Source organism: Rhynchophorus ferrugineus, unplaced genomic scaffold (assembly GCF_030347505.1).
Source record: "Rhynchophorus ferrugineus isolate W39M unplaced genomic scaffold, kcgeb_rfMv2 rfM14, whole genome shotgun sequence".
Taxonomy (NCBI): Eukaryota; Metazoa; Arthropoda; class Insecta; order Coleoptera; family Curculionidae; genus Rhynchophorus; species Rhynchophorus ferrugineus.
In genome coordinates, this window is record NW_027472593.1 from 1,323,244 (window position 1) to 1,351,201 (window position 27,958).

Sequence of the window (27,958 nt, forward strand, 5' to 3'; positions counted from 1 at the left end):
TAACAATGTACCGGAATTTGATAGATTGACTTGCCTTAATAATTATAATGTTATCACTTACCCCTAATATGTCGATTTTTGACAAACAAATTTTGACATCATAGTTGACGGCACAGCTTGTGCACTAGAAGCATCAGATAAGGAAGTTTACCACGCCATAAAGCATTTTTACGCTAATTCTGTTATTTCTAGCTTCTGTTCTGATTAGACGACAAGCAATGTTCCTACACAGTCTGATTTTACCATTTTTGACGGTGATGGTATATCGGCTATTTTATCACTGTCACCACATATGTTAATAGAGTAATTCTTATTTAACTGACTATTACAACTTCAGCACAAATGTTATAGTCTTTGAAATGTGCTTTATTTTCTAAACACACACACTTGACCGGATAAATAGAAGGCCTTTATTCGACCACAACACTAGTTTATTGGTCCGACAGGTAAGAAAGACAAGGCAATATGTTTCAATTAACGAACTAACGGAGACTGTTCTGGAAGCTACCGGATACAAATACAATTATGCTCTCCAAACTATTATGTTAAATATGAGGGCAGGAAGTTTCGTAGGTGGGTGTTTTGGTAATATTTTGCGAATATACTCATAGAGAAATAGAAATTTAATTTCTTAGGAAATTTTGGCGAAATGTTTCGCCACGTCCAACATGTAGATATCGCTACCTTTAACATATTTCTTGTTTTATTCGCCATGCTAATGTAGAGAATAGTGTGGTCAGCTTTTTATAACGTTTATATATTAAATTATTATTTTATTTTATTACTAGGTGAAAGTTCGTAGCTGAAATGCATTCCCGTTCTAGAAAGTGTTGTGTGCCCGGATGCACAGTTAGAAAATGCATCATCGTTTTCCGTTAAAAAAGCGATCCTTAAGAAATGAGTAGAAAACTTTAAAAATCCTAAACTGGTTGGTTAAACATGAAGCAGTTTTATTATCGTTACTACGCGTGACATTTTTGCGATACATTTAAACCTTCCTTTAAGTACTTATGAACAATTTAGTGATGGTGAAAATAATACCACGAGCCCAGAACATGTACAAATAGAAGTGGATCAAAATCAAAATTATATAAAAGGTATATTGAAGGAGTCAGTCACATTTCTGTTCATAATTATTACCATTAATTTCAAAATTGTCTTACTATATTTGTAGTGCCTATTTCCATCATTCCAGGCCTACAACCAGGGTGTTCGAAACAAGTATCATCGACACTTGAACAAACTCCAGAAAGTAATGGTACAGTTTGTATTCATTCAGCCAATATCCCCCTTTCTGCTCATTCTTACTGTTAGTTACTTGACTATAACTTCAGTCCAGATGTTCCTATAAGAGCAAACAAAGTTTTACGTTGTACCGTAGTGTATATCTCAGGTTATTTAGTGAAACTTTTTAAAAAAGAAATGAAGTGTGATTTTTATTTACATACAATTATGAATAAATCAGTAGACCCACAAATTGAGACTGATTTTATAGAGACAAGACAATATATCGAGTCCGAAACTCTAACAAAATTGTTTTAATATACAACAAGTAGTCAGTAGGTCTTTGAGCTATATCTTAAATTATTCAGCGATTTTGCCATGTCGATAATATAACAAAATTTTTGTCAAATGTTAAAAAAGAGTAAATTAAAACTCCTTCAATTGTACATTCCATAATGATCTTTCGGATAAAATATTAAAAGTACTGACGGAAAGATGGAAGAGATAATTTTAATTTGCTATGCACCAAAGTTTTTTGCTTATGATTATATATATATATATATATATATATATTATATATATATATATATATATATATATATATATATATATTATATATATATATATATATATATATATATATATATATATATATTATATATATATATATATATAGATATATATTTTTTATATTATATTTATATTTTTAGATAAATTTAGATAAATGTAGATAAATTTACATTATAAATTTATATTTATTGTTATAGATTATATTTATATGTATATTTAAATGAATTTAATTGAATAAATTTAGTTCAGAAAAAAATTGTTTTTTATTTAAAGGTCACGCCAAGGTTGTTACGTGAATTTCGCTTTGTGTTCTTAGTGGGGAAAGGTGCGCTTCTTCGAGTGCAAACGCAAAATTTTGGTAACCAAATTATTACTTAATAAGTCTTTTTTTTATAATTTTAGATAGTTTAATATACGATTGTATTGAAATATAGTTTATTTAGTTTTTGATTGAAATATTTAGTTTATATTATTTATTAACTTTTTTCTATATATAATGCTTTGTTTTATATTATAATAGTAGAATTAAGTATTTAATCAAAACAAATCTAATTGCTATGGAAGGACAAAATATGGAACAAAAGAAGCTTTTCTATTTTGAAAACTGTACGAAGTTATATACCTGCACTAATTTGAATGTTCATATCAAGATACTCTCCTGCCGAATCTTAAGATAATTTTATGTTTTAGAAAAATTATCTGCATTAAATCTGAAGGGTGTATTCATTTTTAAATATTTTACTTGTGAAAATTAATATAGCAGCAAGCAAATATTGAAATAGCGTGGATCCAAAACAAAGCATCCTGCTATTAATGAAGATACCAAAGTAACAAAAATACTTTACACATGTAAGTTATGCGAGCACACTACCATGAAAGCGAATCTTCTAATGAATCAACAGTCAACTCATAACTTAAACGTTGAGGAGTTATTGAAATTTAATACCTTTAAAGAATTTCAAATATGCGAAAATCATATGGAGCAAACCCCAACCTCGTGTCAAGAGAGAAGAAGCTATATTTCTTTATATTGTGCTAGCATAATATTTCAGTGTCCAAGGAAGTTCAAGGAAGAAACAAGATAAATACACATTGCCTAGCTAGTATTAAATTAGAACAAAGGTGAAGAATATGAAGTGGAATTCACCAAAACATATTTTGGACATGAAAATACCTTAAACTCCTGCAGCTCTCGAAAACAAATAGAGAATAAATTGTAACCAAATGAGCAGCTAAAATACTATTTAATATTATAAAGCATGATCTAAGAGACGATGTGGATATTACTAATGTAAGAAGAATAGATTTAGTAACTCATAATTATTTACAAAACATAAAAGCAGCTTATGATTTTAAATCTGCAGCTAATAGAAATGAAAATGACGCCTTAAGTGTAGAACCATGGGCAAATGAGTTGAGAGATACAGGATGTGTAGTGTTATATAACCCAAAAGGTATATGGACATCTACCCCAATTAGAAAAAAGATGATAAATTTGCAGTTATTGGCCAATGTTACCACAATCTTAGTGTGTCCATATAACTGAGATCCTTAAGGAATAGCCCATAGAAAATCGATGAAGTGGCTGCAACATAAATAAAATAACATTCTCCTATTGTCCTTTATATTTAAATAAATTATGTTTATTGTAATATTGTTGTTTTGTATTTTTCCTAATTTCATAAGTGAAACGTAGATATTTTGAGATAAATATGTATTAGCTTACCTAGTACATTTAAACATGTTAGTAATTGTAATTTCAATTATCACAGTAATGTCAATTTCATTTATGAGGTCTAATTAATAAAAATCCCAAATAAGGAATTCAGTAAATCATTAATATTAGTGTATTATAAGGTGGTTGATAAAATAATACTAGATTAAGGGTATGCTTTTGGCCATAATCAAAGTATTTTATCAGTACCATTTTAATACGATATTGATCTTACAATATTTATATTACAAATAAATCAAAAGAGTTTTGAAGGTCTAGTTATGCAGGTATTAGATATTTCGTATATTTTTGAAATGAATAGCTATTTTGAACTTAAATATCGTTAATTATTAATTTTATTTAAATTTCGGAATTTAGATTGTTGTTATTCAGAGAACGTTTTAGGAGAGACCTGAAGGATCTACAACGGATTTTCAAGTTTAATATTAAGATATATTAAAAGCAACTTATATCTTTATGATAAATTGATTATCAATCCTAATGTATTTAAAAATCCATAACTTTCGATCTAGTAGTGCGATATTTTAGACCGTTTCATTTAGGGTCAGTTATGTTTTTTCTTATATTTGAAGGAAAGTGTAAAGGAACTAGAGGGGATTGCCACTTCTTTTTAATTGTACAATTTGTACAAAAAGACAGAGATTCTCGAAATTGCATTAACTAATATTCAAAAACAAATAAATGCCCTAAAGCTACAACTAAATAAACAAAGCTCTGAAGGCAAGGACAAACCACCAAGCCAACAAAAGTAGTCCAATTGTTACATACGAAACAGATGAAGAAGAATTGCAGACAGAAATAGGCTGAATAACGGTTAAAAGTAAAAAAATAAAAGCAAATAATTCCCCAGGATCACAGCAAATAAAAGTAAAACAAAATAATGAACAAAATAAAAAAATTAGAATGCCCAGGTTACCCCCAAGTATCGTAAGTAATATTACCGACTTTGACTTGCTTTACGATGAGGTCCAAATATATAATATTCAAAGCAACGGTACTAAACAATGGACAAATAAAACTCGACGCCGAATGTCGTACAATATTCACAAAAATAACAGATTGTTTACAGTTGCTGAAACTGTAATGGCACTCTTATGACGACAAAAAAACAGAGGCATCAAAACTATGACAAAAGCGCCTCCATCAACAGCAAAAAATGAAAAATTAATGCAGAACTACACCGAAATGGACTTAAATGTTTAAATGCGACAAATAGTTAAAAAAAAAGGAAAAACCAAAATTAACAAAGGAGAATTTTTAGTCCACAAGAAGCCATTACGTCTATTTATGTTAGCCTTTGATAAGATACGGACACAAAAAACATTTTTGGTATTTTAGAACAGGTATAAAAGTATTTTTGGGGTTGAAATAAAAATAAAACCTCTAAAAAAATCAAACTTAATACCGCAATGTAAATGATGCCAATTGCATGGACACATACAGTAATTCTGCAGAACAGAACCCAGATGTGTAAAATATTCATGTAAACATATCACCACAGAGTGTGACCCAAAGAAGTTAAGCCGAAATGTGCAAACTGCAATGAAGCGCATCCGGCGAGTTATAGAGGATGTGTAGTTGCTAAAACAATACAAGGGAGGAGAAATAGAATAGCTCAAGTTAAACCTCAAGAACCAATAAGTGAAAAGAAACAACCGAAAAAATATAATAACGTTCATGGTGAAATGACTTATGCCCAAAGTATCAGTCAAAATAAGCAAAGAGACACAAAGGAAGATGAAGCAACCACCAACGAATTGCTACTTAAACTAATAGGAAAGCTGGACAAACAAGAAAAAATGATCGAATATTTTTACGCTTTATATACGCTACCCTAAAAGTATTCCTAGATATGCAAAAAATAGATATTTGCCTAATATCAGAAACCCATTTAACAAAAGAGTCCTTTATAAAATTTAGAGGATATGCATTTTATCATACCATACATCCAGCTAACACCGCAAGAGAAGGAAGTATAATAATAACAAAAAAGAACATTTACCTCCATCAAGAACCCCGGCTCAGTAAAGAAGAAAATTAGGTAATAGCACTAACTATTAAATCGAGCAGATACAAGAGTGCAATAGCCGCAATTTATTGTCCTCCAAGATACAATCAAAAAAAGGAAAATTATTTGAATGTCCTAAGCAACCTGGGAGAAAAATTTATAATTGGAGTTGATTCCAATGCAAAAAATATTAGATGTGGATCCAGAATGACAACAACTAAAGGCAATGAACGGCATAAAGCAGCTGCTGAACTAAGATGTAGTTACATGTCAACTGGAAAACCAACTTATTAGCCGACTGATCAAGAGAAAACCCCAGACCTGTTAGATTTCTTCATAGTAAGAAACATAACATCCAACTATAAAAAGATCGAAGAAAATTTTGAGATAAGTTCAGATCATACGCCAGTGATTCTGACGTTGAGCGAAAATATAATAAGACAAGAAAGAAACCCAACGTTAACAATCAAGAGAACAGACTGGGAACGATTTGCTGAAGAATTGAACAAACGAATTTAACTAAATGTACCCCTCAAGACAACTGAAAAATTAAATTTTGAAGCAGAAAAATTCGTAGTTGATATTCAACAAGCTGCTTGGAAAACGTAAATTACGAAAAAAATGGCAACAAAACAGAACACCTGAAAATAAAAATAATTTAAACAATATAACCCAAAGAGTGAAAAGGGAAATACAGGAAATTGAAAACAAAACCATTAATGACTATCTGAGAAATTTGACACATGATAAAGAAACTGATTACTCAATCTGGAAAGCACCAAAATATTTAAAGCGTTCATGTCTACACAGTTCGTCTATAAGAGACCTATGTGGAAATTAGGCACGTGACAATCACCAAAAAGCAGAAGCATCTGCTGAATATCTAGAAAATACTTTCAAACCAAACGAAACTAATATTGAACATATTTTGCCGGATATAGAAGCTGAAAATTCGATGATTGAATTAGTGACGTCGAAAGAGTTAAACAAAGTTATTAAAACTGACATTAACCCCAGGAAATCACCAGGCTACTATTTAATAACAGGAGAACTACTGCAAAAACTAATAAGAAAGGGAATTATAAAACTCACCAACTAGATCAATACAGCATTTAGATGCTTAGCTATATTTTTAGATGTAACACAAGCCTTCGATAAGGTTTGGCATGAAGGCCTTGTGCTTAAACTACAGAAAATACTACCAAAACAACACACCTAACTATTAAAATCATACATTACAACCAGAATGTTCAGAGTCAAACTAGAAGAAGCTTACTCTATAATAAAAGAAGCTAAAGGAGGTGTACCACAAGGAAGTGTACTGGGATCAATGCTTTATCTGCTCTACACTTGTGATATACCTCAAATGGAAAATATTACGAAGGCTACATTTGCTGATGATACTGCAATTATAGCTGTCGGAGATAATACTGAAGAAGCCTCACGAAAATTACGAAAGGTAAGTGACAGTTTCAATAATTGGACACAAGCTTGGAAAATAAGAATTAATGAAAGTAAATCTGTACATGTGCAGTTCATAATATAAACAAACCGTACAAGCACCAATAAGATTAAATAACAGTATCATTTAATATAGCAACAATGCTAAACATCTTTGAATGAATATCGATGCAAAACTTCGCTGGAAGTAACATATAAAGAAGAAAAGAAACGAACTGGAATTGAAAAATAGGAAAATCTACTGGCTAATTGGAAGAAAATCACAGTTAACAGTATATAATAAATTGCTATTATATAAGCAAATACTAAAACCTATATGGACATATGGAGTTCAATTATGATGGGGATGTTCTGCAAAGAGTAACATAAATCAAATAAGTCAAGTCAGTCAAGAAATTAAGAGAATTGCAAGGGAGCGTGAGGAAAGATTCCATTCTCATCCGAATATTGAAATATTGCAACTATTGGATATCACAAGAACACGACACAGACTCAAAAAAATCAAATCACCTGATCTTGTGTAGCGTTGTGTAGTGAAGTGCATATATTAAAAAATTCAGCAGTGACACGTATAAACATTATTTCACCAGAGTTATATACCTAGATTTAAGTTATTATAAAGACAAATCGTAGGTTAGACGGAAACTACTAGTAACAATATGGTAATTAAATAATTTAAAAAATGTTACAGCCTGTTGTTCACGATTAATAATACCTGGAAAACCCATTGAACTATTCGCAGCAATAAATATTACTACATGTAATTATTACTCTGGGTGTAAACCCACTTATTGGGGCAGTAAAAATTATCAGACCTACTGGACTTTTACATTTCGAAAGGCATCTCTTCAAATCAAATACAAATCGAGAGATTTTGCGAAGTATCATTTGATCACACTCCAGTATTGTTAGTACTAGGTGCGACAAATCTGAAAAAAACAAACAAACCCAATCCTACTAACACTTTTACTAGCAGAGACCCGTTTAGTCTTATAATGCAAGAACCTATAACGTATACCAACCGAGAGTTATAGAATCTACACTAGATACAAATCCTGTTCATAAGGCCGATGTTGCTGTAAATCAGATTTTTCCTATGGAAGTTTCCATAGAAATTTATATTAACATCAATCCTAAAAAGGCTGGTTAATAAAAGAGCTTCCACGAAAAGTAACAATCATGTTGACATTGCTTAAAAAACCTGATAAACCAGTAGACCAAGTTAGATCTTACCAGCGTATTTCGCTGTTACCTACGATATCATTATTATATGAGAAACTGCTGTTAAGACGCATTAAGTAATTTATGGAAATACAAGATTTCCAATTTGCAGTTTGAAATCACCTCTCAAAAATGGACCAAGCGCATAGAGTAACAGCGGTGATTAAAAAGGCATTCGAAGAAAAGAAATACTGCCCTGCAATATTACTGGACGTCTCACAAGCTTTTGACCGGGTATGGCGTTTGGGATTAATATACAAAATGAACAGATTGCTTCCGCCCAATTACTGTTGACTCCTCGAATAATAACATTTTGAAAAAATTTAGAGTTTTAGATGAACGAGCAATCTCTACACTCAACCCTATTTCAGCTGAAGATCCACGTATCCCTACAACAGAAGAAACAATACTTGGAACATTTGCCGACGACACAGTTTTCATATTAAAAATTGTCTAAGTTGTCTAAGGCGGTATATAACGTACAAGTAGCGGTAAAAAAATCTAGAAATGGACTAGAGACTGAAAAATATTGCTTAATCGCTCTAAATCCGTCCATAATTTTGAATTGAAGTAAAATGACAAAAACATAATTAAATCACTTGACAGATGCCTGATTCAAGCAGATTCAGCTAAATACGTCGAAATACGTCTCGATAGTAGGTTAAACTAAAAAGCTCATGTTAGACAAAAAGCAGAGCAGATTAGACTCAAAGTCAAGCAATTGCATTGGTTAATTGGAATATACCCTCCACTTGATCTAAAATCAAAGAGATTGGTTTATCAGTCAATCATAAAGCTAATTTGGATCAATAATTGGTATGCACATATGGGGTTGACAAATGCCATATATTGATAATACGCCAAACATCAAACAGTTTTGCGAATAATTATCAATGACCTCGAAATCAAATGGATACAAGAAGTGATCCAAGATTTCGCCTTGAAATACGGTTGCATAATCACAGTAACGTGGAAGCTATACAGCTATTGGACAAGACGCAGGAAATCAGAAGAGCGAAGCGAACCAACCCACAGGAACTTCTTTGGTGTGTATAAGTGCATCAGTGTATAAATAAATTAAAAACTAATCATTATTGTATGCCATTCTAACGTATTCTTTCGGTGGCGGCTATTCCACAAACAAGGAACCATTCAGACCGTATTCTTGAAACATAGATACGGCTCCGTCAGATAGATGGATCAGGTGTCGTACCCTACATATATAGGAAAAATTACAAATATTCCACAATAACGACAACTTGGCGTTATCACCGGCAAGCCTTTTGTCAGATCTGATATATTGATTGTTTTGACTAAATCATTGTTCTGACGAAGAAACGTCTGCAAATCTTAGACAATAGGTGAATTATAAGTTTTATCAAATTCTATTATTAAATAAAAGTGAATAATACATTAAATTAGTAAAATAATATGAAATATTATTTAATAAATCCAACTCAATCTGGCTATACTTTATATTTTGATAATGCAGTTAGTGTAATTAACATGTTTGATGCTTGAAACTTAAATATTCTAAATGTAGAACGTACAATACAATTAGATATAATTCCGGAAATTGTTATTAAACTTTTAAAATTAAAATTTCTCCCAACGCTTCTTTTAACGAAGAAAATATTGATAAAAACGACGAAATTGCAATAGAGCTAGATTAAATTTTTACCCCCAAAGCTTTATGGTAAACGAATATCCCCAGACGGCATTACAACCTTTTATAAAAGTAATCAGTCGCTATTAAAATAATTTGTGTTAATATAAATAATAATTTCTTTATTTTGAATTATTCTTTTTTTATGGTAAAAATGAAATAGAAAAATTTAATATACTTGGAATAAATGTAACCTATGTTACACACTCTCACAGCATAAATCTCTTAATATGTTTTCAAAAAATCTCCTTTCGATGGTATTTAGGATTTATATTTTCTAGTGAATATTTTTCAGGTTTTGAATTCTTATAGCTTATAAGCGGGGAAAGCTATCAACTATTTTTTTAATCAAAGACAATCCTCATCCAAATATTCATCCAATTCAAAAGATGCAAAGAAGCAAATTACGTGAAACAATTTTTTAACAAAATATTTAAATTTTGATTTACAAAATAAAATTAAATATGTACGTATATATGTTTTGGCATTGTTTGGGATAAGGGTGATCCTTTGACTTTCAGTTGTAAAATAAAATATCACATAAAAACAAATTTTGAGTATCCCACAATTACTAAACCTATGGGTGCTGTTATAACCTAAAACAAGAAATTAAAAATCAAATTTAAAAGTTATTTGATTAGAGAATATTAGAATATCGCCATGGAATTCTCCAACTGGGGTAGTGCCGAAAATACTTGACTAACTAAGAAAATGAAATCCATTGTAGATTTAGTATATCATGAAATGAAAGTGAATTTTAAAAAAATATGTAGGTCTTTTTGATATTCTAAATTTGTTTAAAATTTCGATGAAATTGTAAAACCTCTTAATTCCATATTAAAAAAATAAGAACATATTTTTAAAAATTTAAAAAAATTATAACATCTGATAGTATTTTAATGTATCCTAACTTTGATAAACGATTCATATTAACAACAGATGCTTAAAATTATGTAACTTGTTTAATTCTTTCCGACTTGAGGGATAATGGTAAAACGGAACGACCGGGTAGCTTCTCGAATATAAACAAACACGGAAATAAAATACTAAACAATTGAAATAGGATCATTGTCAATTGGTTGGAAAACTAATCCTTTTAGACCTTATATTTTTGGAGTAATATTTCAATTAGCCGCCGACCACAGATCAGAAACAATCAAAATCTCGAAATACAAAGAAAAATTTTAATAAACTATTTTTAAAATCGTTATATTGTAGGCAAATTTAGATTATTTGCCTTAATATATTTTAGTCCCATTTATTCATTTATGTTCTATTTTTTTTACTGTGAAATATGATAAATTATCCAAATGAAATCGAAGCGCCCTAAAAGTTTAAATGTTAGAAATCGGAAAAATGAAGAAAACGAGACTGAAAATTTTAATACAAATACTAGTACTATGCAAAACTATATTTATATTGCTTAAAACTATATTATATTGCGATATTTTGTTAAATATATGACTTGCCTCGATACAAGAGCCAGTATAGAAAGGAGGAAGAAAAGTTAGTAGAGGGCGCTGTGACTTGTATCGAGTGGGTATAAATTACCAGGGATCAAAATAAAGTTTCTCTTTTGTTCCAAGGCCATAAGTGGTGTATTAATTCCGTCCCGTCCCGAATCATAAGTGATTCGTAAAAGGTTATGGGCCCAGAGTTCTCGGTGTAAATGAGAAGTAGTAGGGTCACGACGGAGGGTGCAGGGGAATGTAAATTAGGTAAAGTTTTTAGTTCGGTATAGTGTATATATAATTATATATACACGAAGGAAAGTGGAAGTAACAAGATGGTTGTATGCAACAGACGGAAATTAATTTCGGGGCACTAGAGCACTCAAAGATCAATGACCATCAGAAGGAACACCAGAAAACTAGAAACATGTGATCTTGAGTTATCAGTAAGAAGGAAGAAAACATTGTAATCAATGTAGTAAATAGTAATGCAGTAATTAAGAGTTTAGTAAATCAATCATATGTATAATATACAAGGATCAGTGAAGCACTAGTAAACTAGTAACATGAGATCTAACAGAATTATCAGTAGGATAGGAGGAAAGATTGTAATCAATGTAGTAAATAGTTATGGAGTAATTAAGATTTTAGAAAATCAATCACATGTATAATATACAAGGATCAGTGAAGCACTAGTAAACTAGTAACATGAGAATTGACAGAATTACCAGTAGGATAGAAGGAAAGATTGTAATCAATGTAGTAAATATTTATGGAGTAACCAAGAGTTTGGAAAATCAATAACGTGTATAATATTCAAGGATCAATGAAGCACTAGTAAACTAGTAACATGGGATCCAACAGAATTATCAGTAGGATAGAAGAAAACATTGCAATCAATGTAGTAATTAGTAATGAAGTAATCAACAGTTTAGAAAACTAACCACGTGTATGATTTACAACGATCAGGGAAACTAGTGTGAAAACGAGTAACATGGGGTCCAACATAATTATCGGTAGGACAAAGAAACATTGTAATCAATGTAGCAATTAGTAATGAAGAAGAGTTTAGAAAATCAACCATGTGTGTTGCAAGGATCAGAGAATTATTGAAAACTAGGAACAAGGGGTCGAACAGAATTACAGGTAGAATGAAATCTATTGAACCCAATGAAGAATTTTTAATTTTTAAGGATAGAGAACAAAGTTACTTAGCAGAGTTTAATTACAAAATATTAGAACTTTGATATAAATATCAATACGATTGGGACTTAAGAAGAAGGATAAATCTTGTTCTATGAGAGTAGAAGCTAAAGCAACCAGGAGCCCTTTCTACTTTAAAGAGGCAAGCACAAGTGTAATCGAAGAGTTAATTTATTCAGATATTTATAGACTAGTAAACCCAATATCTGAAGATGGAGGAAGATATTTATAAAGGATAGAAAATACTAGATGATTTGTCCCATTTTACCAGTAAAAATCCTTAAGACAGAAAACGAAGCTGAAGATAATTTCAAACAATACATTAATGAATTAGAAAAACAGCATGGAGTAAAGCTATTTTGGAGGAAAAAAGGAATTCATTTAGAATATAGCAATAGCCCATTCATCACAAAGTAATGGAAAAGCGGAAAGATTAAATAGGACATTATTAATTAATTAAATTTAGTTCTGTATACGAACTAAACAAGATACCATCGATTAAATCGAGCATTGTATAGATGAGAAATTCACCTAAAGGTTGGAATACAAAATGACATGAAGAGCATATAGTGGATTTAATGGACTGTCTTTATGAAGTTAAACAGTTTATTGGAATGGAAAAAGCGGAGATTATTACACAAATTGATATTAATATTAATACCAGCAAAAGTGGAAAATAATTTAGTTATAATTTAAAGGGTACTATAAAGAAGATTAAAAGGCAGTTTTATATAAGTTTCGTTAGTTACAAAATCGCATCTAAACAGACCAATTTGAAAATATATAGAGAGACTAGAGAATATATATAAGATGAGCAGATAAAATTCCAAACAAGAATCTGTGAGTAAACCGATACAGATAATTTTGCAAGAGAAAGGAAATTAGACGACCATGAGATATGTGTCGCCTATTGTCTGCTTATTTCAACAGAAAAGACACCAACAGCTGAAGCTTTATCCGAAGACATAGAAGAAAGCCCTAAGCAAAAATATTTAAGATATGATAAAGACGAACAGCACTTAGACAGTTCAGGGTTATATTAAAAAGATTCTGATTTCGAGCTGGAAATGGAGTGATAATGAATCTGATAGTAATGGAAATAACAAACATATTAGGATTTGATTCTGATGAATCTGGTCTAGATGAAAATAAGAATAAAACAAAGGGAACTGTGAAGAATGTTAAAAGAAAAGAAAAAACAAAAGTGAACACCCATTAATAATTGATTTGGAGTATAGAGATAAAGATCAGAAGAAAGCTCATAAAGCAGAATAATGTTAGTGAATCATTGAGTTGAAAGTAATAAATAAAGGTGATAGAGTTAGAAAACTGGAGAAAACCAAATTGAGTACAATATTAGAAGCAGAAAATGGAGATAGTAGTGATGAATTAGTCATGATACCTCAGTGATACCAGAAGGCCCTGGACTAATCTAAGGCGGAAGTGGACTTGAAGGAGCAAGTTATGAAGACTGGTACGGTAATCAACTAGGAAGTTTTAATGGATTCATACTATTTGATAAAAGCATCCCAGAGGCATGGAAGAAATTCAATGAAGAGAAATACATGTGTATATTTGGCATCCCAAGAACAAACTATAAAATCGATATTAAATTGACAGTGTTGTAGCGACTATTTATATGATTGTTCAAAGAGAGAATTGTTTTTAAGTAGAAAACTGACCGTTACGTTTGTTTGTCACATAATTGTGTAGATTTATTTGATTAAATTATTAATTAAAGTCAAAATTCTCGCGATGTATAAATAAAATAGTTCTTTAAGTTTGAACAAATTTGTATGTACAATGTAATAGTTTTGTTCTGGCCATTTAAATGTACTTTTGTAATCTTTATTTACAATCTTAGTTAGGTTAAGTTATATAGTACATTTAAATTGAAGGGGAGTGTTTAATATATGACTTGTCTCGATACAAGAGCCAGTATAGAAAGGAGGAAGAAAAGTTAGTAGAGGGCGCTGTGACTTGAATCGAGTGGGTATAAATTACCAGGGATCAAAATAAAGTTTCTCTTTTGTTCCAAGGCCATAAGTGGTGTATTAATTCCGTCCCGTTCCGAATCATAAGTGATTCGTAAAATATTTTAGTATTTGCAAAATCTAATTAACAAAAAAATGTATTTAGTATGTTTGTGAATTAGGTTAACGTATTGTAGACTTAAGATAAACTGCAATATTTCAATATGCAGCTAGCCGCAAATCTGTAAATCCTACACTCTTTTCCCTATATGTAAATAATAATTTAAAATATCGACAACGTAGCAGTCGATTTGCCGTCATTTTGCCCTCGAATGACAGATTTTAAGTGGTGTTTGTATCCTCTAGTAGATGTTTCTGCACCACAGTCATAATGAAATGCTATGTCTTGTTATCACAAAACAGAGTAGGAATAGGGATTTTATGGAGATTTCTTTTGTCGTATAGTAGAACAATTAGTATTATTTGGTTTAAAATTTTTTAACCAACAACTAATTTCAGCATGGGCCTTTTGGCAATGATTGAGTACAAACGGATGACTTATTTCTTGATTTAAATTAACTATTCGTATATTCCCAGATTTTTTTATTTCTATTGCCGCTTCAGATTAAAAAGATATAGTACGTATTCAATGTTACTTAATACAGTGCCTCAAAGTAGGTCGTTGTGGTAAATGAATCAAGTGAAATTTTCCATAATCACTAAGAGATGGGCTATAAGAAAATATAGATCGGTATTTTTAACCAATTACATAGAGGGCACCTGATGACTCATTCGCTAATCGAGGCAGACGTGGTATCAGGACCGAGCGATGGGAATGCTGAGATGTACACTTTTTGGATACTAAGGCCGACGCCTTGACCAGAAATCATATAGTTTCTTAGAGTCTCTCGAAGAATATTTTGCTGACGTAGTTGATGTTACGATACAATACGTTTGTTATTGTAATCACCATTGCAATACCCAGTATATTATCAAGATAGTGACCATTATAATGTTTGTTGAATATTTGTATTTTATTTACCAAGAAATAAAAGTATTTCATACAGGACATTGACGCCAATTCAGGGAGTTGTTGCATTATAGGCAAGTTAACTCGGAAATTATTTGTTAGTAAACCCAAGAATAAGGTCTGTTACATATTTTTCCTGTACTATTATATATATATAGCTAACATTCAAATAGTAAGTATGTACTGTATGGTATGTACCGAACTTTGACAGATTGACTTGCCTTAACAATTATAATGTTATCACTTACCCCTAATTTTTAGTTTAGATTAATTGCATATCCAAACCATTCTAGCTTGTGCACTAGCAGCATCAGATAAGGAATTTTACCACGCCATACAGCGTTTTTACGCTAATTCAGTTCAGTTATTTGTAGCTTCTGTTCTGATAAGACGACAAGCAAAGTTTCTACACAGTCTGATTTTACCATTTTTGAAGGGGATAATCCATCGGCTATTTTGTCACTGTCACCACTTATTTTAATACAGAAATTCTTATTTAACTCACTCTTATAACCTCAGCACAGATGTTCTAGTCTTTAAAATATTCATTATATTCTAACCTTATTTGTTTAAGTAAGAGGCCTTTATTCGACAAAAATACTACCTTATTGGTCCGACAGGTAAGACAAGGCAATGCGTTTCGATCAACGAACTAAAGGAGACTGTTCTGGAACCATTCGGTGGTGCGGCACGGGAACATATCGACAACGTGCAGTCGACCTAATATCATTTTGATCTTGAATGGAAGAAGTTGAATGATATTTCCAACTTCTAGTGTCACATTCCCGCCGAGTTAATTTGTTTAATTTTATGTGTTCCTTTCACTTTCAAGGTCAACTTTTAAAAAAGTATATGGATATAAAGGATGAATGAAATATAGATATTTTTAACAGCTACTGCTACTAGAAAATACTTCGATCTTTCACAAAAAATTTGTAGACATTTGATGTTGATTTAATAAAAAATAAAAATATTGATATATAGGCTGATGTTTTGTAAATAGTGTAAAAAGTATATTAAAATATGGTAATATTAATAAATTTTTAAAATTAAGTAGCAAGGTGCATCTAATTTTTAAAATGAAATATCCGTTTTCAAAATATTATTGAAGGAAATATCAAAAATATAAATATGGATTTATCAATCGAAAACATCGATTTTCATTCGCTATCTCTAGTTTACGCTGTGATCTACCACAAATTGCTAAAAAATTTGAAAAAAGAATTGCTCCTTTGAAATATTTTAAACTTTAAATGCGTTTATTTATGTGTGAATCGCTTATGATATAACTCAAATTTCTTCCAAACTTTCTTAAAAATGCTGCAAATGTTATTGTTGTAAGTGTTGTTCGATTATATTTTACATTTTAGAAATGTTTTTTTTTAGATCGTGTTAGAAATAAAGTCAGTATTTTAAATTGCGATTTAACATACACACAGCGCACGGCCCAAAAAAAGATTGATATTATTTAAATATTGTAAAATGTACATTAAAGTATCGAATTTATTAATAAATCTTTTATATTAAGTAGTGAAGTGAACCTAATCTTTTAAAATTAAGTACCAAATTTAATAGTTTATTAAAAATAGTTAGAAGGTTTAATAATATTTATGTAATACTTTTAAAATTTTTTTAAAAATATCTGTTGACGTAACTATCGATATATCGGAGGTTACAATCGATTTTGTTTCGTTATCTCTAGTTTATTCTTTGATCTTCCTTATATGTAACCAATATGAAAACATAAAATATTTTGACAAAAGAATTTGATAAACAATATTTGCTACCTTGAAATATTTTGAAGTTTAAGTGCATTTATTCACGTATAAAAGTTTATAATTTAACTATTAACAATTTATATTAGTGTATTTTTTAAAATATCTTAAAAACATATAATACAGAAATTTAAACAATGGAGATATTAAGAGAGTAATGTATGACCAAAGAATTTAAAGATAATACTTAACCGATATTTTACAGTCCCAATGAAAAAGTTATTTGTCCATACAATAACTCACATCACACATCATACAGAGAGTATCAAGGATGGAATTACATTTGAAGAATTACATTATGTACATATATTTGAAGAAGTGCAAAGCTGCTAACAGCGGGAATATTGTACTAGTCCCTTGTGATTACAATACATGTCACCGTGTACCACCAGAAGAATTAAATGTAAGGTATATTATTTATTAAAGAAAACCAATACAAGTTTTTTTATGCTAGTTACACCATAGTATCTGCCCGGATAAAAAGTGTATAGAATTGCAGCTAATAAAAGAAGGCAGTGAAGGTGAAAACACCTCTAGAACCTATTAAACTTGTACCAGTTGATGATAGTTGAGATAATGTAATTTATGATTTTAGAAAATCCTAATAATCTATAAATATTATAATTTTTTTGTATTTTTAGTGTGAGGGCCCAACTTATAATGCAGAGCAATATTGGTCTCGAACATCAAGTATTGAGAAGTTTAGACACAGGGTCTGCTTTAAAAAGACGGAATTTTCGGAATTCTGAAAGACAGAGAATAGGACAACTTACAGACACTGCCGTACCCAATAAATCCAAATTGAATAGTTGTCAGGATCGTGAAAATGTAATATGAAGTTTTGAGTTTCTCTTCAAAATTTGACTTGCTTTGATTGTTTTCATTTTAGACAAACGTACCACAAGCACCAGTGGTTTCATCACAAACAAAGACAAAACACCTGACGCAATAAGTGATGTAATAATGAAAAATTGGAAAAGTCCAAAAGCTATAATATCCAAACCAAATAAATTATGTTCTATTTAAAAATTTTATTATAAGTGTGCGATATGAAGTGTTTATGCGATTTATTGAAAATTCATTGTTTCATGTTATAAAAATGTGCTTAATTTGTGTTTATTAACTATATATGATTTACTTATGCAGTTGACAAATATTTTAAGAGATAAATAGTTTATTCTTTGTTAAACTTATTCCGTATTTTATTTTTTTATTGTTAACATATTCATTGATTTTTTTATTTTATTACTTCGGTTATCTCATCATTTGGTGTTTTGATATGCCAATAAGTAGAAGCCTTGTTGAGTACCAAGTTCTGCTTGCTTAGGATTAAAAATTAAATGACTAAAAATAATCAAAATAATAAGAAATCTATATACAAAACAACATTCCTCCATAGAAAATGCCACCATATAACTCAATTTAATTCCAATTGAATATTGGATCAATTAGAAGACAGCATTAGATAAATGTGTGTTATATTTTTAAGGAAGATAAATTCTCCAGAAATTCATTTTATATTGGTGTTATGCGCCAAAAGTGATAAGCTATAAAATGCATAGTAAAATATTAAACACTAAATGTATTCAAATTATTTTTTGTCTTTCCGCTCAAAGTAATTTTATCAAAGTGGTTGAACAGTAGGAGGTAACAAGTGTTCGATTGTTTTACACAATGAAAATATATATTCTATTATCAGATCGTATTAGACATAAAGTCATTAATTTAAGATGCGATTCAGAACACAAAGAGCAACTGGAAAGTACATCGATATGTAATACAAATGTATAGTTATATTTAAAAATGTAAAGAGGGCTTGCAAAAGGGGCATACCTATGTGGGGTACTCCAACGATAATAACAACCACTAAAGTTACCAATGCAAGTGACAACAAATTAGCTTCCGATATGAAGGGTACCAAAAACCGGGGGCCATCACGAGCGACGTTGCTATGAATATGATTATATATAATTATCATATGATTATATGGTAATTATATATTGATATATGATTATATGATATAACGGTAATAAATCTGTCTTGTTCATTTATACTGGTGTCTGTAAAATGTTTTTCTCTAACTTTGGCACCAGCAATAATACCAGTTTTTGATATTAAGGAGTCTGTTAAAGATGATTTTCCGTTATCTACGTGAGCTATGACAGATATATTACGGATGTCTGGTTTTTAGACCATCATGGCACAAATTTCATCTGCTATAAAATTCACCTATATCAAAAATAAATGTTAAGAATTCGTAATGTTTAGAAACATAAAATAAATTTCTGTAATATCAGAAGAAAGCTCATAATATTGTTTGAATATTAAAATTAAAAATAGTATATAAAAGTTCAACCATCTGGTGTATTTTATGCTATTGATTTAAAATGAACTTTTCTTGTAGTTATTAAACTGTCAATCCCATATATATTCTTACCTTATTTGAAATAACTGGAGTAATAAAAATAATATAATTCGAAATTTTACAATAAAAATCTATTCAAAATAACTTATTGTTATTTTGAATAGATAAACTAATTCACAAATATTAAACATTTAAACTATATTGTTATTATATATATATGTATATATAGATATATATATATATATATATATATATATATATATATATATATATATATATATATATATATGTATATATATAGTATGCATTTCATACTGTTGTGTAATGTTGAAAATCGAAACAGACCAACTAACAATCCATTTAAATCCAAATTAAAACAAAGCAACACAACACCCCTTAGATATTTTAATTCAATTATCTTTCCTTCTTAATTTTTAAGTAGATCTGCAGTAAACTAAAAACTGTGCGAATCAAAAGTTCCAACAGATAATGTATTTTGAGGCATTCCAGTAGCGATGAGACGTAATTTCACAATTCATGTTCCAGGAAATTGCGAAAAGTTACAGATGTAAATTGTGCTGCTATATCTCTTCGTGGTATATTGTATTCCTTTTAGAATTTTGTAGAAAATTGTCTATCTGTAGTCATGTCTGTGTAGTAGTGCGTCTGTAGTTGTTTGTTTATTACGAGATAACGCCAAAAGCATTTTCAAAATTGCATCCGTTGTGATCAGAACTTGAGTATAACCCTTGTTAATTGATCGAAGGAGCCTCATAATCAATATCTCAAGCATATCAACATATTTTTTACTCTTCATGGAATTTTCCCAATACGCGTCACATATACAACAGCTGCTGCGAATACATCTTAGGAAAACGAAATAAAGGAACATTTTGACGTTTTTAAAACATTTTTTGTATTTTTCGCTTTCTATGTTAACAGTAGTCGTCTATATTAATATACTTCAGACCTATCATAGTTTTCAGAATATAAATAGGTCATACCTTATTTCTAATCCATCTGTAGATTTATATATTTTAAAATTGGTTTTACTGATCGCATTACAGTTTATGACGACATCTAATTCCTGGAGCAAAACTTTATCATGTATAGCTAATATATAAAAACATCAAATGGGCCGCCCGTAAAACTGCTGTAAGTTTTCAGGTGCCGACATTGAATGCCCTCTTTGTTCATCGACTTGAAAAGATCTGCATCATAAGTTTTAGGTCTGTCGATTTCTCGGAAATTTGTTGTTTGTAGGATGTTTCTGCACCACAGTCATCATTATAATGAAATGCTATGTCTTGTTATCGCACAATTGAGTAGGAATAGGGAATTTATGGAGATTTCTTTTGTTCTAGAGTAGAACAATTAGTATTATTTGTTTTAAAATTTTTAACCGAAAAATAATTTCAGCATGGGGCTTTTTGCAATGATTGAGTACAAAGGGATGACTTTACAATTATTACAGAACAGGAAGAAGGCGGGACGGTGTTTTGAACTTGTTTAAAATTCTTTTCTTTCTTGATTTAAATTAACTATTCGTATATACCCACAATTTTTTATTTCTATTGCCGCTTCAGATTAAAAATACATAGCCCTATTCAATGATACTGAATACAGTGCATCAAAATAGGTCGTTGTGGTAAATGAATCAAGTGAAATTTTCCATAACCACTAAGAGATATACCGTTAGAAAATATAGACCGGCATTGTTGGCCAATTACATAGAGATCACCTAATGACTCATTCGCTAATCGAGGCGGACGTGGTAACGGGTCCGAACAATGGGAACGCTGAGATGTACTCTTTTTGGATACAAAGGGCGACGCCTTGACCGGAAATCATATAGTTCCTTAGAGTCTTTCGAAGAGTATCTTGCTGACGTAGTTGATAAACGATTGTTTTTGTAATTGTTTGTTGAATATTTGTATTTTATTTAACAAGAGATAAAAGTATTTCTTACAGGACATTGACACCATATCAGAGAGTGATTGCATTTTAGGCAAGTTAACTGGGAGATTATTTAAAGCTAAACCAAGAATAAGGTCTATTACATTCTTACCCTCTACTATTATATATAGCTTGAGATTCAAATAGTAACAATGTACCGGAATTTGATAGATCAACTTGCCTTAACTATTATAATTTTATCACTTACCACTAATTTGTAGTTTAGATTTTTGACAAACAAATTTTGACATCATGATTGACGGCACAGCTTGTGCACTAGAAGCATCAGATGAGGAAGTTTACCACGCCATACAACATTTTACGCTAATTCAGTTATTTATAGCTTCTGTTCTGATTAGACGACAAGCAAAGTTCCTACACAGTCTGATTTTACATTTTTGACGGGGATGGTCCATAGGCTATTTTTATCACTGTCACCATTTATGTTAAAAGAGTAATTCTTATTTAACTTACTATTACAACCTCGGAACAAATGTTATAGTCTTTGAAATATTCGTTGTATTTTACCACCACACACACTTGACAGGAGAAGAATCTCACTTCTGACGTCAGTAATTAATTAAGATAAAAAGGTCGTATTTTTTTAAATAAAAGACTTTTATTCGACCACAATACTAGTTTATTGGTCCAACAGGTAAGACAAGGCAATGTGTTTCGATCAACCAACTAACGGAGACTGTTCTGAAAACTTCTAATATTACCAAATTAAAACGGTCGGAGGCGTTGCCAATTATGCTCTCCAGACTATTATGTTAAATACGGGTAGGGCAGGAAGTTTCCGTCCAACATGTAGAAGTCGCTACCTTTAACACATTCCTTGTTTTATTCGCTATGCTAAGAACCGTGACGGAATCTGATTCGTCCATTTCGTTCTATGGTTTGTTTATTTTGCTCACCATTTTCAATGTGCCTTATGTAGAGGACAGAGTGGTTAGCTTTTTATAACGTTTATGGATTAAATTATTATTTTATTTTATTACTAGGTGCAAGTCCGTAGTTGAAATGCATTCCCGTTCTAGGAAGTGTTGTGTGCTCGGATGCACAGATAGCGATCCTTACGAAATGAGTAGAAAACTTTAAAAATCCTAAACTGGTTGATTAAACATGAAGCAGATTTATTATAGTTACCACGTGAGACATTTTTTGGTACATTTAAACCTTCCTTTAAGTACTTATGAACAATTTAGTGATGATGAAAATAATACCACGAGCCCAGAACATGTACAAATGGAAGTGGATCAAAATCAAAATTATGTAGAAGGTAAATAGAAGGAGTCAGTCACATTTCTGTTCATAATTGTTACCATTAATTTCAAAAGCGTCTTACTACATTTGTAGTGCCTATTTCCATCATTCCAGGCCCACAACCAGGCTGTTCTAAGCAAGTATCATCGACGCTTGAATAAACTCCAGAAGGTAATAGTATTTGTCCAGAAGGTAAGTTTGTATTCATTCAGCCAGTATTCTCCTTTCCGCTCATTTTTACTGTTAATTACTTGACCATAACTTCAGTCCAGATGTTCCTATAAGAGCAAACAAAGTTTTACGTTGTACCGTAGTGTATCAAGAGACAAGACAATATCTCGTGTCCCAAACTCTAACTAAATTTTTTAATATACTGTCAGTAGTTCTTTCAGCTATATCTTAAATTATTCAGCGATTTTGCTATGTCGATAACATAGAAATTTTTTATAGATATGTCACACTGTGGTATACTGAGTATACCACAGTTGGACCACATCGAAAACCGAACTTAAGTTCCCTTCACGGTTTATCACTTGTTCGCTTCGGAAAACCTATCTAAGCTCCTTAGATTGCTTGAAATCCTTAATTTAGATGATATCATATATGAACATGATATCACCAAAGATATGAAACCATGAACATAGAAAAATATGAATATTTTTTCGGCAGCCCTATGGCAGAGTCGTTGGTGGAACTCCCTTGGTGGAACCAATTCAGTACATCTTGTTCTTGAAATAATATATTTTAGTTTTAAATTTGAAATGAATTAAAAGTATATTTTTATCCCTAAATAAATCAAATGCATCATAAGCTATAAAAATTCAAATGGTTAATAAATAATAGTTTAAATAACAAAGCCGGTATGGCTAAATCAGTAGGCAACAATGATATTGCCAGAATTGAAAGAAACATCAGCCTTCTTCATTCCTTCAGAAACCTTCATTTCTAAAATTCGAATGGCACACCATTGAATATCCGCAGCCTTTACATCACTATCAGTGATCTGAAGCACGTTTCATTTCGAATTAGGTACAAGTGAGAGGATTTTCTCAATCATGCACAAATTTTCTGCAGAATATTACCAATGTCTCTAAATAAATGTATATCTCAACGAATTATTGCTCTCATAAACATATTAAATTAGATCAATTTAAAATTCAACGATTAATTTATACTATAAAAAGAATAACATATTTTTCAGAATATATCCCTAGATTAAATAGAAGTTAGGTTAGTTCATTCAGTTATTTGTAATGTCACAATTGCAAACTTAGGCAACACTCGCAAATTTCTTCAAATGTTTTTAAATTAAAAAGGTCCTATATAAAACGACACAATTTAAAATATAAACTCTTATACCTAAAAAATCATATACTTAATATGCCTGTAATAATATATTTGTTTATATTAAAGTTAATAGAGCATACAAATTGCATATAGAACTAATACTAATTTAAAAACAACAATCTTATAACAATTTGACAGTTGCCATGGTATCATAAAACATTCTCCATAGATTACTTGATATATATTATTCGCAATTGAAATGACAAAGGTGACAGTGACAGAAGGTAGTATATAAGTAGAGATTATAAGAGTAATGTACTTTTTAAGTATATAAGAAGAGTGTTAATTGAAATAATATAAGTAAAAAGTGAAATGTCGAATAAAAAAGTTTAAGTAATTAAATTGGCATCAATTAACTCAGCGAACCGACAAAATATGGATAACGAATTAAGTCGACATGTTGTCCTAGACGCAGTGAGTAAGACCGAAACGTTACCAGAATTGCAAGAAGCATCATGTTCTCCAGTTGTAAAATTTGGATGGCACACAATAGACCTGCAGCATTTGCCTTACATCATTGTCGGTGATTTAAAATATGTCTCCATTAGAATTATAAAACATAGGTTGTGTAATAATTTTACGAAGTTTTCACCAGAAGTCCACCAGTGTTTTCAAGTAAGCTATGATCCTCTGAATAAATGGGAAGCGTGTTTATTTAATGAGATTAATTTGCAACATTGCGATGGTCAATTTGGAAAACTTTTATTCATAGAAAGCAGAGATACGAAGATGTTGTTGGAGGACTTTCTGCACATGTACGATTTTCTCAAATTCTGCGGTAGAATTATGTTCGCTTTAAGTAATAACATGCACAATGATATAAACGAGGATTCCTGCGGATTTCTACAAATTGACGAAAACAAATTTGTACCCTCTGAGGTAAGAAATGGCGAAAAATATTCACCGATGTTCTGTTTCGAAGGAACCTGCTGGCAGCTGAAAGACAAGTTCGTGAAGGTCACCAAATGGGAGTTAACTTATTTGCGGTTTTTGTTTAGGCTTCAGGGCCTAGAGAAAGAAGATGTTCAACTAAGTTCTTGTGATTTAGTGAATATTGTGGATGTTAGCCAATATTTTGATCATCAAGAAAGCTTCGTTCCCAAATGGCCCGTTGCAGATTACACTTGGATGAGTGTAGGCAGTCAAATGAATGGAAATGTTAAATAAAAGAAAAATTTTTAGTCAGTAACATTCCAAATCTTATTATAGGTTTTATAGGCTGTTAAATTAGTATTAAGTTCACTAATATTTTTCTTATAAGAAATTAAAATTTTTTGTTCTGTTATGTGAAATTTGTTTTTTCATCAATAAACGTACTATGTTAATTACTGCTTATTATTTTTGAACAAATTATAGTGGTCCATAAAACCTGCTCGGATGAATGTCCATATAGCCTAATGTTTCTCTGAGGTTATGTTTAGATTTCAGGTTAGATTCAATTATTCGGTTTTTTTTCAGTTACAGAGTTGAAATATCAACTATGGCATTTTATTTATCATTAAGTGAGATAGTTAGAGGTGGTTTTGAACAAGTTGTGAATTCTTGCAATTTATAAAACCTCAAGTAGATGACTCATTTGATAACAGCTGTTGGTAAGTCATATCTAAAATTAACTACAGATTCGTCATCGCCACTATCATCTACTCGTTTGAACGAGGAATATAACTGATTACAAATTACTTACAAATATATAATTTGAAAACAAAATCAAAATAATCGGTATATCAAAAACATTGATGATATAACAACAATGGCTTATTTTTGTTGATTTGTACGTTTATTTTTTCTTTATATACTGGTACTTTGTTTATAGTAATATAACATGGCATAGAAGGTAAATAGTGATAAAAAAAAGAGAAATATCATATACAATAAGGATTATTATTAGAAAAAAAAGGTTATAATTAAGAATGGTTAAATATTTGGGCTGAGTTATATGTATAAAAACTATTAAAACAAAGGCAAAAATTAACATATGTTTATAACGAAATATTTTAAAATTAACAAAGCACTATATAATGTAACACACCAACATACACATAATATTAAATAATAAATAATCATTAACTTATAGAATTTTCTTATTCCTTGTGGAATAGTGTCCAATGGGTCATTCAAAATATAAACTCAAGCTCCTAAAATATTCGCAATAAAATTTGTAAATAGAATATAGAAATGAATAAAATCATCTTTATAACAACAATACTAATTTGATGTAAAATCAAGTGGCTGGTGATGAATTTTTGTTATTGTTATATGTCTCCGTTCGAATTATAAATGAGAGAATTTTCTCCACGATGAACAAATTTTCACCAGAAGTTTATCAGAGCCTTCGAGTAAATTGTTATCCCCTTAGCGAATACGAAGCTTCTTTATTTAATGAGATCAATTTTAAACATTGTGACGGTTCATCTGGGAAGCTTTTATTCGTAGAAGGCAAAGATAGAAAAATATTCATGGAAGACTTTCTGCAGACGTATAATTTTCTGAAATTCTGCACCAGGATCATGTTCGTTTTGATTAATAATATATGTAATGACATACATGAAGATTCCTGTGGATTCCTGCAAATTAATGTAGATAATTTGGTACTTTTCTGTGAAAACGGCGAGAAACGGCGAAAGGTATGCCCCGGTATTCTATTTCAAAGGCGACTGTTTGCAGTTGAAAAACAAGTTCATAAAGGCCACCAAATGGGAAATGACATATTTTCAGTTTTTATTCAGACTTCAAGACCTGAAGAAAGAATTCCTCCATCTCAATTCCTGTGATATAGTGAATATTACCGATATTAGGCCGTATTTTAATCCCCAGACCACTTTTGTTCTCATGTGGCCCATCACAGACTGTGCTTGGATAAAAATAGGCAATCTGATGAAGACAAATGAAAACACTCAATAGAAGGAATGCTGAAATTCTTTAGCTAGTAAGGTTAGAAATGTTATTAGGTGTTACGAGCTTTTTAACAAGTATTACTAGATTTATATATATTGTTCTTATAAGGAAATAGAAATATTATAGTATTAAATATTTTTTTATTCGGAACGTAATACTGACGAAACATTATAGGAAAATTTGAAGTCAGCGTCATCTGTCGTTAAAATATTGAAATATTTGAGCACTAGTTAGGAATCACTATTGGGTCTAGTATGATTGTATCATTTCCCATCACATCATAATACAAATTGTCGAATTTTTTTTAACTTAGATGATGATTCATAAATAAATTGATATAACAAATAATATTTTAATATATATCAAAATAATTGAAAAATTGGGTGTAATTAGTATGTAAAAATATATATGAGTTGAAATGAAATAACAACAATAACTTCTAATTTGGATTTGTTCAGTTCTTCTGTCATATAATCGATATTTATAATCATTCATCTAGCATCAATCATTAATGAACTTCAGTCTAGGTAAGATTTACCTCGGATACAAGTGTAAAAGTACATGTCCCAATTCAAAGCACAAATATCAAAATCAAATAGTTCCCGGTCGCTCTTTCTCATTTCTTTCCATAGCGTTTTCACGTTGCTGTTCTCAAACTTCCACTCCTTTGTAGCATAGTAACTTAACATATCTACAATTTGATTTATCTTCTTGTAATTCTCTCGCTCTACAACATAATATAGACATTTTCAAATAATGTTTTAGATATTTTTCAGATATTTTTGGGTTTATATTGGGTTGACAAGAAAATA

At 30.6% G+C, this 27,958-nt stretch overlaps 1 protein-coding gene and 1 pseudogene across 2 annotated transcripts in view; both read right to left on the reverse strand.

Moving 5' to 3' along the window:
* Nucleotides 1-27,958, reverse strand: part of LOC143205655 (eukaryotic translation elongation factor 2-like) — a 55,444-nt pseudogene that overhangs the window by 11,789 nt on the left and 15,697 nt on the right. The window lies entirely within an intron of this gene.
* On the reverse strand, nt 683-27,856 carry LOC143205699 (putative fatty acyl-CoA reductase CG5065). Its single transcript, XM_076418795.1, has 2 exons — nt 27,685-27,856; nt 683-1,345 (listed from the first exon to the last, which is right to left on the reverse strand). The coding sequence occupies exons 1-2, from the start codon at nt 27,833-27,835 to the stop codon at nt 1,323-1,325; spliced, it is 174 nt and encodes a 57-aa protein (XP_076274910.1). The 5' UTR covers nt 27,836-27,856; the 3' UTR covers nt 683-1,322.

Bases quoted from the DNA above. Each gene is read 5' to 3' on its own strand.
- LOC143205699 (XM_076418795.1), bottom strand. From the start codon at position 27,835: ATGTTAAGTTACTATGCTACAAAGGAGTGGAAGTTTGAGAACAGCAAC. The intron at 1,346-27,684 runs GTAAATCTTACC...TTGCTCTTATAG, and splicing joins CTTTTACACTTGTATCCGAG to GAACATCTGGACTGAAGTTA.